General features: G+C 38.4%; 1 protein-coding gene across 14 annotated transcripts in view; it reads right to left on the reverse strand.

The window, feature by feature from the left end:
* Positions 1-18,215, reverse strand: part of GTDC1 (glycosyltransferase like domain containing 1) — a 446,641-nt gene that overhangs the window by 28,017 nt on the left and 400,409 nt on the right. For 2 of the 14 annotated variants that reach the window (XM_049711968.1, XM_049711963.1), the window contains one exon: positions 1,785-11,256. The exons of the other annotated variants lie outside the window; for them this stretch is intronic. Coding sequence is in view for 1 of the 2 variants with exons in the window: in XM_049711963.1 (XP_049567920.1) it covers positions 11,221-11,256 (36 nt within the window). In the remaining variant the exon portion in view is untranslated. Of the gene's footprint in view, positions 1-1,784; positions 11,257-18,215 lie in introns of those variants that run through there. 14 annotated transcript variants of the gene reach the window in all.

Consider the following 18,215-nt stretch of genomic DNA (forward strand, 5'->3'; position numbering starts at 1 on the left):
AAATCCATTCCAATGTGCCACTGCATATTCTTGTATTGGAACTCTAGTCTTGAATTCCAAAACATTCAAAACCCACTACTCTAGCAAATGAATAACTTGAACATAAAGGTATTCTTTGAACACTTGGCACACCATCATCAAGATTCTGGAAACTGAAGAGATTATTTTAAAAGTGTATGTTATAGAATCAGTCTCCAGACATTTATACTTTTGTAGTGGAAGAAATACCCACAGAGATGATGCACAAATTCATGAATTGTTCCATAATTTTAAATTGATCACTCCCTCCTCCACCCCACCTTATCTTACATCTGCTCTAACGGAGCATTTACACACTTTATTTCATGTGAAATTTCACGTGTCTTTTTCATTAGAGTCAGAGACTCTTGTTTATTGTTGTTAATTCAGTGACTATCACAAGACACATGATAGGTGCTTAATAAATGTTAGCTGAGCTAATGAATGAAAACTAGATGAGCACCTGGAGGACAAGAAGAAAGAGATGATTATGGGTTGATTTTTTTTTTCAGTGGCCAAAACAGAAAAAGCAAAAATTAATGTCTAGAATTTTTTCAAAGTGAAAATAGCTATCTTTTCTGACTGATAAATAATACATGCTCACTGGAAAATATTCAAATATCTCATTATAGGGCTTCCCTGGTGGCGCAGTGGTTGAGAGTCCGCCTGCCGATGCAGGGGACACGGGTTCGTGCCCCTGTCTGGGAAGATCCCACGTGCCATGGAGCAGCTGGGCCCGTGAGCCATGGCCGCTGAGCCTGCGCGTCCGGAGCCTGTGCTCCGCAATGGGAGAGGCCGCAACAGTGAGAGGCCCGCGTACAGCAAAAAAAAAAAAAAAAAAAAAAAAAAAAAATTAACAGTATATTTCTGATGCCTTTCCATGACACAAGTGTTCCCCTTTAACTGGCTATGGTAGCCTCCATTTTGTATATATCATCGTGTGTTTCATCCTATTGACAGATATTTAGGTTGCAGTCAAGTTTTATTCTTATAAACAGTGCTTCAATAAACTTCTTTTAACATCTTTACAAATTCAGGTTTATTTTCTTGGCATAAATTCCTAGACGTGAAATGGACTTAAAATGTTAAAGCATGTTGTTAAATTATTCTAGAAAAAAAGGTCATGCCAATCTATACTCCCACCAACTGTGTATAAGCCATTTTCTCTATCACCTTGCCTGGATGTAATTCATTTAGAAATCCTTGTTAACCTAATAAGGAAAGAAGCCTTACTGGTGGTGGTTGTTATTGTTTTTCCATTGTTGTTTTAAGTCCTAGACTACTTAGGGACCTTTTAAATAAATCAATTCTTGATAAATCACACATGTCCCACCCATGAAACATGTTCAGTACCAAATTAACTCCCCTATTCTACTCAGCTGGGTTTTCTTCTCTTTGTACCAGCACTAGATATGAATCAAAGAAACAAGAAGATCTTAATATTAGGTTGAACATACCTAGGAGAGATCTAATATGTATGTATAAATCGATGAAATCTCAAAATAAAATGTGTTTGATTATTGACTAAATAGTTTCATCATGGTTCCCCTCTGTTAATGTGGATAACTGAGTAAATGATAACATAATTCACAAATTATATAACCCTGTTGCAGGAACAAGTCTTCAGATCATATCAGCTACTGGTAATAAGACCACCTACCTCTAAGTTTTATGAAGTCTCTAACGGGATTGTTAGCAATTCTACCACGAAGTCTAGAACTCAAGAAGCTGCTGACATGATGTAGTGGTGTGAAAAAATCTGTGAAACCAGAGAGATGTGTCTAAGAATACAGCACTCACGACATGAATAAAAACCATCTTATATTTCTCTAGTCCCAGTAAGTGTATGTGCCAAATCTTGCCTTGGAAAAAGAAATAGCACCTTTATACTTCAAAGCTTACAATCCTATCCCAAAGAGTAAACACTGGTCAATATTTCTTGCCCGTGAATAATGGAAAGGTATTTGCAGGAAGGTCTTAGAGACTTCACGTGTTTCTTTGCAGACTGGGTCAGCTCTTCCGCATAGCTTGCCAATGAGTATGAAGTCTATGTTTTGAAGGCATCAGTGTGAAGAATTGTAGTCCCACTGCACTATTTTACTACTCACCACAGTGAGCTACCAAATATGTTCACTAAGACATGGTAGTTGTGTTGTCTATTGCTATACAACAAACAAACCCAAAATTTAGTGACTTAAAACCACACACATTTACTATCTCACAGTTTCTGTGGGTTAGAACCCAGGCACAGCCTAGCAGGGTCCCCTTCTTCAGGGCCTCTCAGGAGGCTATTATCTAGAAGTCAGCTCGTACCACAGTCACATTAGCTGAGGCAGGATCTGCTTCCGAGCTCACATTAGTAGTTGTGATTCAGTTCTTCCTAGTCTATCGGAATGAGAGTCTCAGTTTCTCGCTGGCCATTGGCCAGAGGCTGCTCTCGTTTCCTGGCCACATGGGGCTCTCCAACATGGAAACTTGGTTCCTCAAAGCCAGCCAGAGACAGACCCTGCTAGCAAGACAGAAGTCATGGTCTTTTATAACCTAATCATGAAAGAGACATCCAATAACTTTGTCCACACTCTGTTCATTAAAGGCAAGTCACTAGGTTCAAGGAGAGGTGATTGCACAAGTTAGTGAATACTAGGAGTCAGGGATCATTGGGGACCACCTTAGGAGGCTGCCTACCACAGCAGGTGGTTCCTCAGTTGATAACAGGAATAGAGGACACTGGGGAAAACTGGAAAGGGGAAGGCCTGGAGACACGGTGGGAGAGGAATTTCCCAGGAAAAGGCTCACAACACTCCAGTGACACATACACTGTCAACAAACACAGTTGAATCTGGGGGGTGTTAACCACCTTGGGAAAGTGTGTTAAGTCTCAGGTCAAATCAATATGTACCATGTCAAACCAGTAACTTCTCAAATTATGTATTATTGGGGAAAATTGAAATAATAGTATAACTGGGTGACAATGGCAAATTGTCATGGCAAACACCAAGAGGGAAAATATTCCATACCTAAGGTAAAAACATGATTGTAATTCTTCTTCCCTCAAAATGTATCTAACAATTAACATTGACAAAGTGAAATTAATGACATTCAAAGGACTCTTAATCTGTATTTATTCTGTCTAAACATGTACACCTGCCATTTATTTGTCATTTGTCGAGCTTAAATTTTGAGTTTGTCTTGTCAAGACCATAGACCTCGTGATAATTTCATGTTTGCCTTTACTTTGCACCCACCACTCACTTTGACAGGATAGTTGGCTCAAAGTAAGGGTATGTTGGGGACCATAAAACAAAATAGAGAAAATAGAGCTTACTGATTTATACGGGGGAGGGGAGCTCATACTCACACTAGGATTTTTTTTAGCATGGCTGTTCTAGTAAGTTGAGCTAATCGGCTGAGTGTTTGCATGGGTGGGTTATATACGTGTTTCTGTGATAACAAAAATGAACAGAGATATAGCAGATAAATTGCCTTAACAGGTTTTGCTTGGTTTTAGAGCAAAAACTTACTAATTAATGCAAGTGTTGCAATCATTTTTATGACATTCCCCAAAGATGGCACTTTAAGGCTTATGCCATATGCTGATTGACAGAGGCCATAATTCCACACAATGAGACTGTATCATATTGTTTGAAGTGAGGTGATATTCATCTCTTGAAACTGATCAAACATATCATTGCATCAAACAGTATTACAATATAATCACGCTGTATGTGGAGACTGCCAAGGCTGATCACCATGTTGTACTCTTTTCCCTTGGACTTCTCTAATAGCAGTGGTGACACACCACTGCATCCACATTTTCCTTTAAGAACTCAGAATCCAAGAGAGAGAAAAAAATCTGCATAAAATTGTGGTTTGGTTATGCTGTGTGAGTGTTTGTTTGCAGACTGCTTTAGAATTACAATTTTCCTTCCATAAAGATCTCCCTAAGTATACAAATAAAAACCTGGTAAGGCCAAGATAAAAAGAGAAGATTCCAAACAGGGCAGAAAATAATTCAAATGCCTTTTATTTGTCTTTAGTAAACAAGCAAACACGGAAGAAATGTCTTTTTTAAAAAATACTTTTTAGTGTCTGAAACTTCCAACGGTATTTCTTCCCTAATGTACTGTTTTGCAAAGACACTTGCTTTATCTACTGACTCTGGGGCTATTTCAGCTGCAGATGAAAATGGTATTAGAACCTATTCTTCTCCCAGTCTTAGTTGCTGCTGATCTTGGAAAGCAGTGCCAGGATGGGCATGAGTAAATGAGGGCAATTTGGCTATTCTCTTAGTGGCATTCTTAGCGGTATGAAATTCTATAACACAGCAGCTTTTAGACTGATATAATTTAGGAATTGCCCTTTTATTATCCAGCCAGCCAGCCAGCCAGCCAGCCATTCACCCATCCACCTATCTAATAACTTGGGGACTATGTTCAGAATAGTTTACAAATAAACAGGATGCTAGGATGGGAACCATCATCTATTCACGCTGACATTCACTAAGAGATGTGTTACCAATTCTGGTCCTCCAGGGTTGATCCATGCAAGTCTCTGAGATGTCACCATCCTATCTGGACCTTATTAATTTGTCTAAGCCAACCCTAACCCTAACCTGTTAGGTTAAATATTCTTAGACTTCTGGGTCTATAGCAACTATGTGGTTCTTTCAGAGACTTGGTGGGATATCAGGAACACAGAGGCTCTCTCTGATTGGTTATCTGAACACTCTCACAGCCATCTCTCTCTTCTACTTCTCCTGCACTGTGGTGGGCACAGGGAACCTGTGAGGCTAGAGGATCCTGGGTTCCCCCAAGATACAAGACCAGCTAGCTCTCTGCTCCCAGATTCTGCTAACCATGGACATTTCTCCCAGGTCAGGTGAAGGAAGATCAGAGCCAAAGTCCCTTTTCAGAGACACCACCAGTCTTTAAACTCTGTGCTTTCCTTCTGACCATTTTCTCCTTTTCTTCTCTTCCTTAACCTATAGAGACTTCATTTAATATATGGTGAAATACACTGAATTTTCATCTATTTTTCCCAAATCTTTTGTTTGTGACGTTAATATCATGATTTCAGATCTTTAGGGCACGTCTGATACACAAAGGCCCAGGGTTTTGAAATTCAAAATCTGAGAACTGTCTCAGAACCTCTCTTTCTGCAAGAGCATCCATTGCTCATGCAAGTAAGGACAAAAGTCCTAGTAGCTGCCCAATGGTGAAGAAGGGTCCCTATGTATCCTCTCTCTCTTGCTTTTTTGTCTTCTACTTCATTAATTTTGTTGTTTGATCCTTTATTTCTTTCCCCTATTTTCTTAGAGTTTAGTTGGCTGGATTTTTTTTTTTTTCTAGTTTGTTGAATAGAATAGTTAGTACTACTTAAGCTACATCACATATTTTTTTATTTTGCTATTGGTCACTTTAAATTTTGAAACAATCAAAAATTCCTTTTTTTTTTTCTAGCAAAAAAGCTAGACATACAGTATAAATAGCTTGTTTTTCCTGAATACTTATAAACTGCTGACCAGAAGGTCCATTAGCCCCAAACAATTTAATGTGTGTTTTCTACAAATAAGAACATCCTCCTACTGACTGCAACACAACTAACAAAACCAGGAAATACGTTTTGATACACTCCTGCCCTTTGGTCCACAGACCACATTCCAGTTTCACCAATTGATGCAACAATATTTTTTGTAATGAAAAGGATCCACTTCAGAATCACACACTGCATTGCTTGTCATGTCTCTTTAGTCTCCTTCAGTCTGGAATATTCTTCAGTCTATGGTGGACTTTCATGACTTTGATGTTTCGAAGATGAGTCCAGTTACTTTGTAGAATTTCCCTCAGCTTAAATTTGCCTGAAGTTTCCTCAGGACTGGATTCAGGTCACAGTATCACAGAAGTGATGCTGTGTTCCTCTCAAAGAAGCAGATCAGGTCATGCATGGTTTCAATAGCTGATGTTCACTGTCACCACTTGATAAAAGTGATGTCTTCCAGGCTCTTCCACCATAAAGTTACTTTCCCCCCTTTGTGGGGAGGTACTCTGAAACCATGTAAATATCCTGTTCCTCAACAAACTTTAAATTCATTCATTCATTCATTCATTCATTGATTTATGCCGGTATGGTCTCTTATTTTACTTAATATTGTAAATTCTATGAGGTACTATCATGTTACTATCCATCTGAATACTCAAATTATGTCCAATGTGGCTAGTAGGAGTTCAGTTAAGCTGACATCTAGGCCCTTTTGATATGTGCCCATCATTTTTTTTTTTAACACTTCTTTGGTTTATGGTAGAAGTTCCAGGTTTTTCTTGTACTTTTTCTCTCCCCCAGCCCCAGAATCAGGCATTTCTCTAAAAATTTCCTTTTTTTTTTCCCTTAATGGAATATGGTATTTGGAAGCCAAGATCTGGGCGCTATGTATGTTCATTGTTTTTGGAGCGTTGCTGCTTCCCATATAGAGCCAGGAATTATATATATATATGTGTACCATATAGTTACATTTATATTTATTTCTATCTATAGAAATTGAAATCTATCTATCTATATTTATCTATAGATACTGAAAACCACAAGTTCATGCTTATACCTCCAATCACATGTTTCTAATTTTCTCCCTTTCTGTATATGTAACCCCATCTCTAATAGTGAGAAGACAAGCTTCCATAATTCTTCAAATATTTACTTACGCAACCAACCTCACTTTATGCAACCAATCTCCCATCCCTGCTACGATCCCACACACAGATGCCCTCTTCTCCCTGTTTGGGCTCTGACTCCCCTGTGTGGATACCTTCTCGCCCTGTTCAGGCTGATTCCTCATGCTTTTTTGCCTACCATCCTTGACTAGATGTTCTCTTCGTCCTTCTTGGACCCTGATATTCTCCAATCTTGCTCTGTCTCACCTAATGGCTTTAGAAATGAGTTATTCAGGAAGGGGAAGGAGTACCAATCAAGTTTTTCCATGTAATGTTTTCCTTATCCTCTTCAATCCAGAGTTGAGTTTGCGGGAAAGCAAGAGAAATCACCAGGGGCCAAAAGAAAGAAGGAACTGAGAGCCCAAGTAGTAACCACATGAACTAACTAGGCAGTATAGGAGCTGGGGTGGACTAGGGTGGGGTTATGTCTCAGAAACCTAGGAGTTTTCACTTTCATTCTCAGAAAGACACAGAAGACAAGACCTTGGAAATTCTGCAGGGAGGTGGGGATTTGAAACTGAACCTCCTACATAAATCCAGGATCATTTAGGGCTCCCCCTTCCGTGAAATGGTAGAGGAGAAATAATCTGCACACTAGCACAAAGAGAAAACAAGGAAGCAAGCTATTGAGGCCCGGGTGCAGGGTAGAAAATAAGCCTTTCCAGAGAAATTGTGATCATAGACACGTACCTCAAATGAGCTTCGTGTCAACCACATGGCCCTGAACACTCCATATTGAGATTCAGTGTATTCCCAGCAGAAGCAAACTGAGAAAAAAATCTGGTGTAATAAAACCTCATCACAGGCCACACTTGATGTCTCCAGATGAAGCCTATCAAAAATGAGCTCACTGTTCAAAATTACAACACATACAAGGTAACAATCCACCTTGAGAGACACAGGAAAGAGTAAACACAGCAGAATTAAACCCCAAGGAATTTCAGATAATAGAGCTGTAACAGAGAGACTGTAAAATATATAAATTTTAAATGTTTAAAACATTAGAAAAGAAAAATAAAGCATTAAAATATGTGTCTGTGTCCTAATCTCCTCTTCTAAAGGACATCAGTCAGATTGACTTTAGGACTCTCCCTAATGACTTCATTTTGACTTAATTACCACTTTAACACCTTAGCTCCAAATCATTCTGAGGTACTGGGTGTTAAGCACATCGATATATGAATGTTGGGCTTCCCTGGTAGCGAAGTGGTTAAGAGTCCACCTGCCAGGGCAGGGGACAAGGGTTCCAGCCCTGGTCCGGGAAGATCCCATATGCCGCAGAGCAACTAAGCCGGTGCACCACAACTACTGAGCCTGCGCTCTAGAGCCCGCGTGCCACAACTACTGAGCCCATGAACCACAATTACTGAAGCCTACAGGTCTAGAGCCCATGCTCCGCAACAAGTGATGCCACCGCAGTGAGAAGTCTGCACACCGCAAGGAAGAGAAGCCCTCGCTCGCCGCAACTAGAGAGAGCCCGTGCACAGCAACAAAGACCCAACTCAACCAAAAAAATTAATTAATTAATTATTTAAAAAATATATATATGAATTTTGAGGGAGACAATTCGGCCCATAAAACTGTGGTAAACTGAACTTCACCAACCTCTCTTCTCTTGGCACTCTCCTGTTTCCTCTCTGCTTTCCAGATAATTCTCTGTACTCAATGACCTTCTCTTTCTTGCCTCAAGGGCTTTGCGAAGACTGTTACCTGCACTCGGAATACTTCCCCCATACTCCCCAAATTTGTTTAGCCAAAAGCTAGGTCTCAGCTTCAATGTCATTTCCTCAGAGAAACATTTCCTGACTCTCAGATTAGATTAGGTCTCTGTGTGTTGTGTTCTTCGCATCATTTTTGTACCACTTCATAATTCTAATTAAATGATTAACTGTATAATTACTGAATTTCCTTGATCCTATGATGCTATGCATTGTTAGATGCAACATCAATTTCAAAACACTTGTAGAGAGAGGAAAGAAATACTACCCTATTAGTCAGCTATTGCTCTAATAATGCTGCATGAAAAACCACTCCAAAATTCAGTGACTTAAAATAACTAGTGTTTATTTCTCCCTCATGGGTCTGTGAGTTGATGCAAGTCACTTGTAAAAACTCAATTTCAGGATTCAGCTCTGAGCTCCAAGCTGCAGGCTGGGTTGGTTTCAGGTCTACTTCATATATGTCCATATGCTTCCAGTCCATTGTGTTCTCATGGTGAATGACAGATGTTCAAGCAGAGGGAACATGCAATGCCTGTTAAAACCTTGGCTTGGAAAAGGCACACTGTCACTTCCACCCATTCTGTTGGTCAAAGCAAGTCACATGGTCAAAGCAAGTCACCCAACATCAATGGGTTGGGGACAGCACCCTGCTTCCTTTAGTGGGAGACACTGCAAAGCCACATGGAAAAGGGCATACATGTATACTGTATGATTCAAAATAGGGTGGAATTGGGAATAATCACTCAATGCACCATAACTACAGCAAACAGTACGTACATAACTTTTTATTATGTTGACTTACAAAAGATTATTCAAATATGTTTGTTAATACAAAAAAATGCCACTTTATTCTGGGTTAAGAGTAAATCTTCATAGTCAGAGCCCAAAGTATCTTCTGAGTCATTTTTGGTCACCAACCATTATGCACCTCATTCTAGCCACCAGTTCTTCATATAACCGGGGCTCAGGACCTTGACCTCTTTAATGCTTTTGTAAGTTTTAGGCATACAAAAGAAGACCAGGGTTCTCTTTGCATTCTGAATTTGGTTAAGCTCAGAACGTACCCCCCAAATTGATGCTTTTACCTTGGAAATTAAAAACTTTTCATAACAATCAACAAGTAGTTTTGTTTTGTTTGGGTTTTTTTTTTTTACTGCTTATTAAATTTTTTTTATTGAGGTAGCATTGGTTTATATCATTATATAAGTTTCATGTATACAACATTACATTTCTATGTCTGTATACACTACAGTGCGCTCACCACCAACAATTTAGTTTCCATCTGTCACCATACAGTTGATCCTCTTTTTCTGTTTCACCCTTCCCCCAACCTTTCCCCTCTGGTAACCACTACTCTGTTCTCTGTAACTACGTGTTTGTTTTTGTTTGCCTTGTTCATTTCTTTCCTTTTTGTTTGTTTTTTATATTCCACATATGAGTGAAGTCTTCCAGTAATTGTCTTTCTCTGCCTGACTTGTTTCATTTAGCATAATATGCTCAAGGTCCATCCATGTTATTACAAATGGCAAGATTTCATCTTTTTTTATGGCTGAGTGGTATTCCATTGTATATATGTACCACATCTTCTTTATCCATTCTCTTTATCCATTCTTCGATTGATGGACTTCAGGTTGTTTCTATATCCTGGCTATAGTAAGTAATGCCACGATGAACGTAGGGGTACATACGTGGTTTTGAATTAGTTTTTTTCTAATTCTTTGGTAAATACCCAGAAGTGAGATAGCTGGATTATATGGTAGTTTTGTTTTGTTTTGTGGTACGCGGGCCTCTCACTGCTGTGGCCTCTCCCGCTGCGGAGCACACGCTCCGGATGCGCAGGCTCAGTGCCCATGGCTCACGCGCCCAGCCACTCCGCGGCATGTGGGATCCTCCCAGACCGGGACATGAACCTGCATCCCCTGCATCAGCAGGCAGACTCCCAACAACTGCACCACCAGGGAAGCCCCTATATGGTAGTTTTAATCTTAATTTTTTGAGGAACCTTCACATTATTCTCCTTAGTGGCTGTACCAATTTACATTCCCACCAACAGTGTAGGAGGGTTCTCTTTCCTCCACATTCTTGCCAACACTTCCACAAGTAGTTTTTGACAGATACTTGACACTTGAATGATAATCTTTCACAACTCATGAACCTCTCTAGCTTGGAAATTCTACAATCTCTTTCTAGTGTCAATTGTACTATCTAGCATGCTCATTTGAGTGTGTCCTAAAAACAAAAGGAAATACAAGTTTTATCTCTTGGTGGATATTTTTCCATCTTAGTTTGTGTCTGCAAAGGAATTGAGTGTTTCTAGGTGACCTTTAAGAGCAAGTCTAACATTCCTCCAGTGATGAATATTAGTTTCATTTATTCTAACTTTGTCTTGTGGCTCTATTTCCATGTTTTTCTACACATCCATCAATTTTCATTTCAAAGCTACTTGTAGTGTAAGTCTTTGAACAACATTTGAAAAGACAACTAGACACCTAAATTTAATTTTACTAAATTTAAGTAAAAATTCAACCCCATAGAGCGGTCTAAATAACTCAACTGAGAGGACATTTGATTAACAAGAGATGCAATATTACCTGTATCACTTGTTCCTCTGCCCAATAGCTAGAAAGTTTCTTGTAATTTGGATTGAAGGAGTCATCCCATTGTAACACTGGAGCAGTCATCTGAAATTATGTCTTGCTCGGTTCTCCTCCATCTCCCACAAGTGCAGGAAAGTGACTCAGGCAGGGTGGACAGTGTCATTTTTACCAGGGTCTGACTTAGATGCTAGATATGATCGATTCTCTCTTCTCAGGCTGTAAAGGTCATGTGAAATATGATGAGTCACCTTTCCCACCACACTGAGATAGCCTTCTAGAGAAGGAAAACAATGCAGAGGAGGGACTTAGAATGAGAAAGAGAGACAGAAAGACAGACAAACAGACAGACTGAGCCAGATCCTAGAGGATGGAGTTCTCATAATATCCAAGATCATCTCCTGAAACTTCTTGACACATAAGCCAAAGTTTATGCCTGATTAATGTGAGTTGATTTCTGTCACACACAATCAAATAGAGCCCTGGATATTACAAAACAATAACCCCCATGAACAACATCATGGTTATAAAAACACAGGATAGTGCAGCAACCACAAATAATTTCAGAATAACTCAAGCCCTTCATTTGTTTTCTTGAACATGATGAAGGGGACAGAGAACCTTAAAAATCCTTTTGCTTCCCCCGTCCAGTGGCTCACACGCCGCAGCTGTTTCTGCTCCTTTACATCTGTCTTCAAATTCCAGTCTCACATCAAGATAACCTCCTCCCCCAAATTTAACCTTTTGAACTTTTGTTCTCTCTTCCTTTCCTCCCTATTCTCATGCCTAAAGCTCAAAAGACCTTGTCTGTCAAAGCAGGACTCTCAGGGCAGGACTCACCTCAGAGCACAAGAAACCATGTTAGCAAATGAGGGAAGACTGGGAACGTCCATGCGCGCTTCATTTTTGTCCCATTGCTCCCCTTTTAAAAATGTTATAAAAAATGTTATAAAAAATGCTTAATTTTAAAGTTACACAAATGTGGTTTAACATTTGTTGGCTTGTTTTTCCTTGCTAACCCAATGTCTTCCACATACATATTAGATACCTCATAACAAGTTTTTGAAAAAAAGAAGAATTAATGATGAGATGAATCTCTGAATGAACAAGAAAGCAATGTATGAATAAATGTAAAAATGAGACATTAGAGATTTGGGGAGAAATTATTACTGGGAAATTAAAGTCATGATCAATAAATGCTGGACATGGAGAAGATTAAAAAATACAGTTCTAAAATCCAACTCATTCTTTCACGTACATAAAAACAGAACAAAAAAAGAAAAGAACTTTGAAAGTAAAAGCAAGTCATATATATATGTATACATATATATGTATATATATATAGAAAGCTATCTACAATTTAAATAATCCCAGTGGTAGCTGTAACCAAGTGTATTAATTAGAATTCTTTGCAAGCCGCAGAGAACAAATCTGAATAAATAAGACATAAATGTATTTATTGCAAGAAGTATGTTTTACTGACCCAACAGTCATCTCCTCCCTCTTATCTTTGTGAACCGCACACTAGTTTTGTTCATGGGTCTAATTATCCCTCACCCATATGGCTCCAAGTTAGGTCTTAACTGAATAGAAGCCATTTCCATCCCTGCTACCAGTTTATGCTTATATGAGATGTGTGGGAAATTCTCCTAATGGGCTTCTGGGAAAAGCTTTCCTTACTTGCAGAAAGAGACCCAAGCAAGAAAGAAAAATCCCTTCTCCTGTGTCTGAAAAGAGGGATGTGGTGAAGATGTGATGACTGGATTTCTGTAGCCTTCTTGTGAACATAAGAGGATAGCCAACGGGAAGCTAACATATCAGGATGAAAGAGTGGGATGAGGCAGTCACTCTACATCCACATTTCTTGTTTCTGAAATGATAATTTCCCCAGAGCAACTCAGCTGAGCCAGGTTTTTCTGTTTTTCTGCAACTGACAGAATCCCAGGGATAGAGAACCATAACAAAGAGAGGCTGGACATCTGAGTTTGGGATTGGGTGGAGCCCCAGAAGCTGTGGAGGTTAGGAAGCAGAACCCAATAACAGCTGCCTTTTGGTGAAAACAGTCTGGTTGGGCTGCGCTAGGTCAGGTGAACTGAATTCCAGTGTTGTCTTTTTTTCCTCTCTTCAAAGAAAGTTTCAATTCCTAGGCTTGATTATATTCAGTAAGAAAGAATTAATTCCTCAAATCGGACTTTAGATTCTAATACAAGGTTAGGTAGATGCTGAACAGCCAAAAATATCAAGTGTCTACAACATCAACAAATTAGCTGGTTTTTCCCAAGATCTCCTGTATTATGGGTTTTAACTTGTTTCTTAGTATTAATTCTTGGGGGCTTCCATTTCTCCTAATCATCTTCTGTCCTTATTTCCTGCTTCCATAACATTCTACGTCTTTATTTTAAATCATGCCTTCTGCAATGTCACTCTCGTCTGCGTTGTCTATGCCTTCATTCCCCAAATGTGGAAATAAATCAAGCCAGTTTCGTGTCTCAGATTTTCGGTGGAGTTTTGGGGTTACAGATGGAGATTACATTGGAGTATAAGCTGAGAACTAAGTGTAATATACCCGTCTAATAAAAAAAATTAATAATCAACTATATCCCACCATGGGGAATTTGTTGCTGGATATGTTAAGTTCTAGCTCATGTCTCTCCATCCTATGACTATTTTCTTTTCCTCTCTACCAGGTTTTTTTTTTTTCAATTTCCCCAAATTCCTTTAATTTCATAAACAGAATATTTCTCCATCTTGTACTCAAAATCAACCTTGTGGCCTACGCCTGCATAGCCAGGAACTCATTAAAGAGCTCTGTCAATGGGTTTCTATCCTTTAAAACACAAAGCATTGGAATAGCTTGGAATTAGTTTTTTCTTTACATGATACAAATTTTAGGATGTGCTTCTCTCTTTACCAACCTCTGTAAGCAGAAGGGGGGCAATTTAAAGATTTATTCTTCCCCATTTCACAGAAAAACCTGTGGGGATTGTTTTGTTTTTTCTCTTCCTTTTTTTTTCTTCTTCCCCATCCTCCTTCTGTTACTGCTCCTTCTTTTCCTTCTTCTCTCCACCCAATACAAAGGCAGTGACTGTAATTGATTCTTACGCCCATAATTCAAATGAAGAACAAAGTATGAAGTCCAGTCTGAAGGAAAGGGGGAAACCGGGTACCGTGTGATACGGCTGCTAGTCCCAACTCTGCAATGTACCAGCAGTACGATTTTGAGCTGCTTCTGAAGTCTGGGATTAAAGCTATGGTTTACCTATATCAGAAGGGTATTAGCAAGACTAAATTAGATGATGGATGAAAAAGTACATCCTCAACTATCAAGGACTACCCAAATGTAAGAGAACGAATACCAGATAGTGAATTCCATCGCTGAAGGTCCATGAGAACGAAGCTGCTGACTGTCTGTGATAAAAGGCAGGAATTCAATCAAAGAGCAAAGAACCCGGGGACTGAGACTTTGGGGCGCCAAGGTCAGAGTGGGGCCAATAACAAGACTTGACTTGAGATGGAGCGCTACTGGAATCCTTCTATTTCTCTTGCAGAGGCAGATTTGATCTCTGAGGTTGCTGCAAGTTCAAACTTAAGAAATCTTACTCTGCTCTTTCTCCTTTAAGGCTGAAGGAGCAAAGAGTTAATTACCTTGTTATATTTGTCTCTCTTGCAAATTTTCCACATGGGCTTTTTTTCTTAATTAGCCATCATATGAAACGAGAAGAATATTTATTATTTACTGTGTGTATTAAATTTTATGTCTTTTCTTCTTAATTCTTAAAATGGGTAAATTTACTACTTTTCATATTTCTCTCCTAAAAAAAGCAATGTTTTTATTTGTTGTTGTTATTGTTGCTTTTATTGTTTAGTTGTAGTCCTCATTTGACTTTTCTTTGGGTCAGTAATTCTTCATAAAAAACAAAATGAGAAAACCTTCTGGCGTGCTTTAGATTAATTGGAAGAAGCAAACAGTTTCCCCATACGTTTTCTTACTCTTAATGCTTTTCTTTTTATCGTTTACCCAATTTATATATGATACCTAGAAATGCCCACTGAGTATTGGTTAAATTATATGGCTTAACTTCAAGGCTCTGTAGTAACTTATTAAAGTATATTTTATAAAGTGATTTTGGTCATCAAGATAGCATGACTATACAACGACTTATGTGCATATGTGGCTTGTTGCCATGGTACTAAGTCAGCTCCAAAGGAAACATGAAATGCACACCTACATGCCAATTTCAATCTCAATTATATATCTACTGCAATTCATTAGACTTAGGGATTCCAAAGGGTTTATACATTTAAAGACTTGCTTAACTGGTTTAGAATTTAACTGCTAGCCAAGGTACTCGGAAGGAAAGCATTTCTGAATAATTCCTCTATTTAAAATCTTCTTTATTTTTACTCCGACAGTAGGTAACATATAACAATGCATTATACATAGTCTTATTTTGTGTATGTATGGCTTACTTCTATATCAAAAATGCTTTAAAAGCAAAGAATGTCTCTACTCCTCCTTCCCCACCTCCTAGTGCAGATACGGATATCTAATATAAGTTTCTCTTAAAAATGTTAGGCTTGACGGAATTCCCTGGCAGTTCAGTGGTTAGGACTCTGTGCTCTCACTGCCGAGGGCCTGGCTTCAGACAAAAAAAAAAAAAAAGTTGGGCTTGAATGGAAAAACTGGTCCACAAGTATCAATCAAGGTTCACTTAAGAGTTTCCCATAGCTGTTTAATATCTCAATGCAACAATCTAGGTTTTATTTGGAAATGATGATGATTTTATTATGTCTTAGGCCAGTCAAAGCAATTTTGAAAGCTCTGTTTGATAAGTTTCTTTTATCCCAGTTACATCTTTTGCTTCTCTCATCTCCCTTCCCCTCCACCTTCTCCAATTTCTTTCTTCTGTATCCCTCACATTTCTTTCTGTTTTGTACTCTCTCTTCTACTCTCTACACTTCAGCAATTACTTAGGAAAAAAAAAAGAGTCTGGCATTTTCCTATTGCAACTCAAAGGAAACCAAGCCTGAGCATATCTCTATAACATAAAGACCCAGTGGGTTCATTTTTTGGGGGAAAAAATCCGACCAGAAAGGAAAAAAATCCAGATTTAAAAAATGTCACAATTAGATTTTTTAAAAAGTATATATAGTTCAGCTTGTTTACTTGGAAAAGGGACTCTTAATGTTCTTAATTATGTGTAAGTAAATAATCTAGGTTGATAGAATTTTAGAGGAAGCTGCTAAAACTAAAATGTTTGAGAAAACAGATATTGCTTAATGGACAAAGAAGCCACTGTACACAGCGCCCGTTGAAAAAACTGAGAAGTAAAGGACCCACAACACCCACAGGTGACTGGGAGAGTGTTTTGATATTTCTGCAGGTGTTTGTCTATAAAAGCATTTCAAGGTGTAGCTTTCTACTGATTCGACCTTGCTAAAAATCAATCTAGGAACTATCATTTGCTAATCAACGTTTTTTATCACATTTTCCAAACCTTTTTCAGGACATGAGAGTTTTTAGTTCCTCCTTCTTGAGAAAGAGACCCCCTGATGGGAGACCCTAAAGTCACCTCTGGACTTCGACACTATGTCTGCCCTGAATTGAAGGCCCTGTTGCTGAATTTCTCCAGTTTGCAAAGCAAGGAATTTCGCACTAAACTTGAGTTTCTAACTTAAAAATAAAACCTCAAACCTGCTCATCTATTGCAGGTAAATGTACTCCCTTTGTTTCATGGTATGCATTTAGATGCATTTGAAATAAAAGGTGAGTTAAATCAGAAATCTTGGGGACAAGCATTTACTATTTTAAAACAGAGAACATCAAATGTTGTTTTTCAACCCAGTACCAAAGGGCATTTCACAGGTAATTTCTCAGAGCTGATGCTAGCTAATTATTAGCTATCATACCCTGCCTCCCATTCTAAGTGACTATCTCCTGGCAGAAAGACACAACTAGGAGTGTTTTGTTTCATTTGTCCTTGGAGTTTTTATCAACATCAAGAAGGTAGACTGAGCCAAAGTTAGAAGAATTCTGGAGCTAAGCAAAAAGCGACACATTTAACAGCCCCCATTAATTGGGGTTGTTACATGATTAATTTGAGAAAAACAGAAGAGACCGATTTCTTTACAACTCACAGTTGGATGCAACGCACTAAAAGTAATCCTGTAAATTACATTTTAAATCTTCAACATATTCCGAGCAGATAAATTAGTGGCATGATTGACCAAACTCCTTTTAAAAGTACACATATTACGATGCATCATAGTTATAAACAGATGGTATTTGGCCTCCTTCCTATTCTCAACATTTGGAATTTCTAAACTATGTGAATTAAACAATAATATTTTATAAACATACAAGGGATTTTGCTCACTGCTTTGTTAACATAGAAATTATACAATGCTGACATTTATTTAAATTTTAAAAAGTAAACAACAGTGTGCATTGAAATAAAGCAAACTAAAATCAACACAGAGAAGTATGTTCTGTGTGCATATTACCTACGATGGCACTGGCCTTTTTAAGGGAAGACATGATGGGTTGAAGAACAAATGGTAGCTTAGATGGGTCTAATCCTTTGTACTCCAAAGGCTCATTTAACACCTCTCTGTAAACAACGGATATTTATATCATAATTGGCTATTTGACCATCATTGTTCATTTACTGTATAACCTGCTATTACGGAGTTAAAAGAAGTTCCCCTTCATTGGCTCATCAGCTCTCATAGTAGTGAAAGTGTACTCGCAGTTTTGAAAACACTTCCACAAACGGGAATCATTCTGACACTTCTACTCAGAATGAGAAACATTATCATTATATCAATAAGTATGTATTTTTTTCTTTGGGGGATATTATTGCCAGAAAGAAAAGGAAATGTATCAGATCTTAAGGTCATTTACTGAGATTCCTTTCTAAAATTACAGTTTTAACCCTTTGGCCACATTTTGGAAGGGAGACACATCTGCTGAGTTGATGTACAAAATAGAAGGCACTCGGTTTTCAAACACTATTCTCAGATTTGCAAAGTTGTCCTGGGATGTATAAATAATAAATCAGATATTTCAATCTGTTTTATGGTTTTTGAAAGCCCTGATTATCATTGTTTAGAGACATTCTCTTCTCAATGCACTTCCCAAGTGTTCTTGTTCTAACTTCCAAGGCTGGGCTTAGGGA

This window comes from Orcinus orca, chromosome 7 (genome assembly GCF_937001465.1).
Source record: "Orcinus orca chromosome 7, mOrcOrc1.1, whole genome shotgun sequence".
Lineage (NCBI taxonomy): Eukaryota > Metazoa > Chordata > Mammalia > Artiodactyla > Delphinidae > Orcinus > Orcinus orca.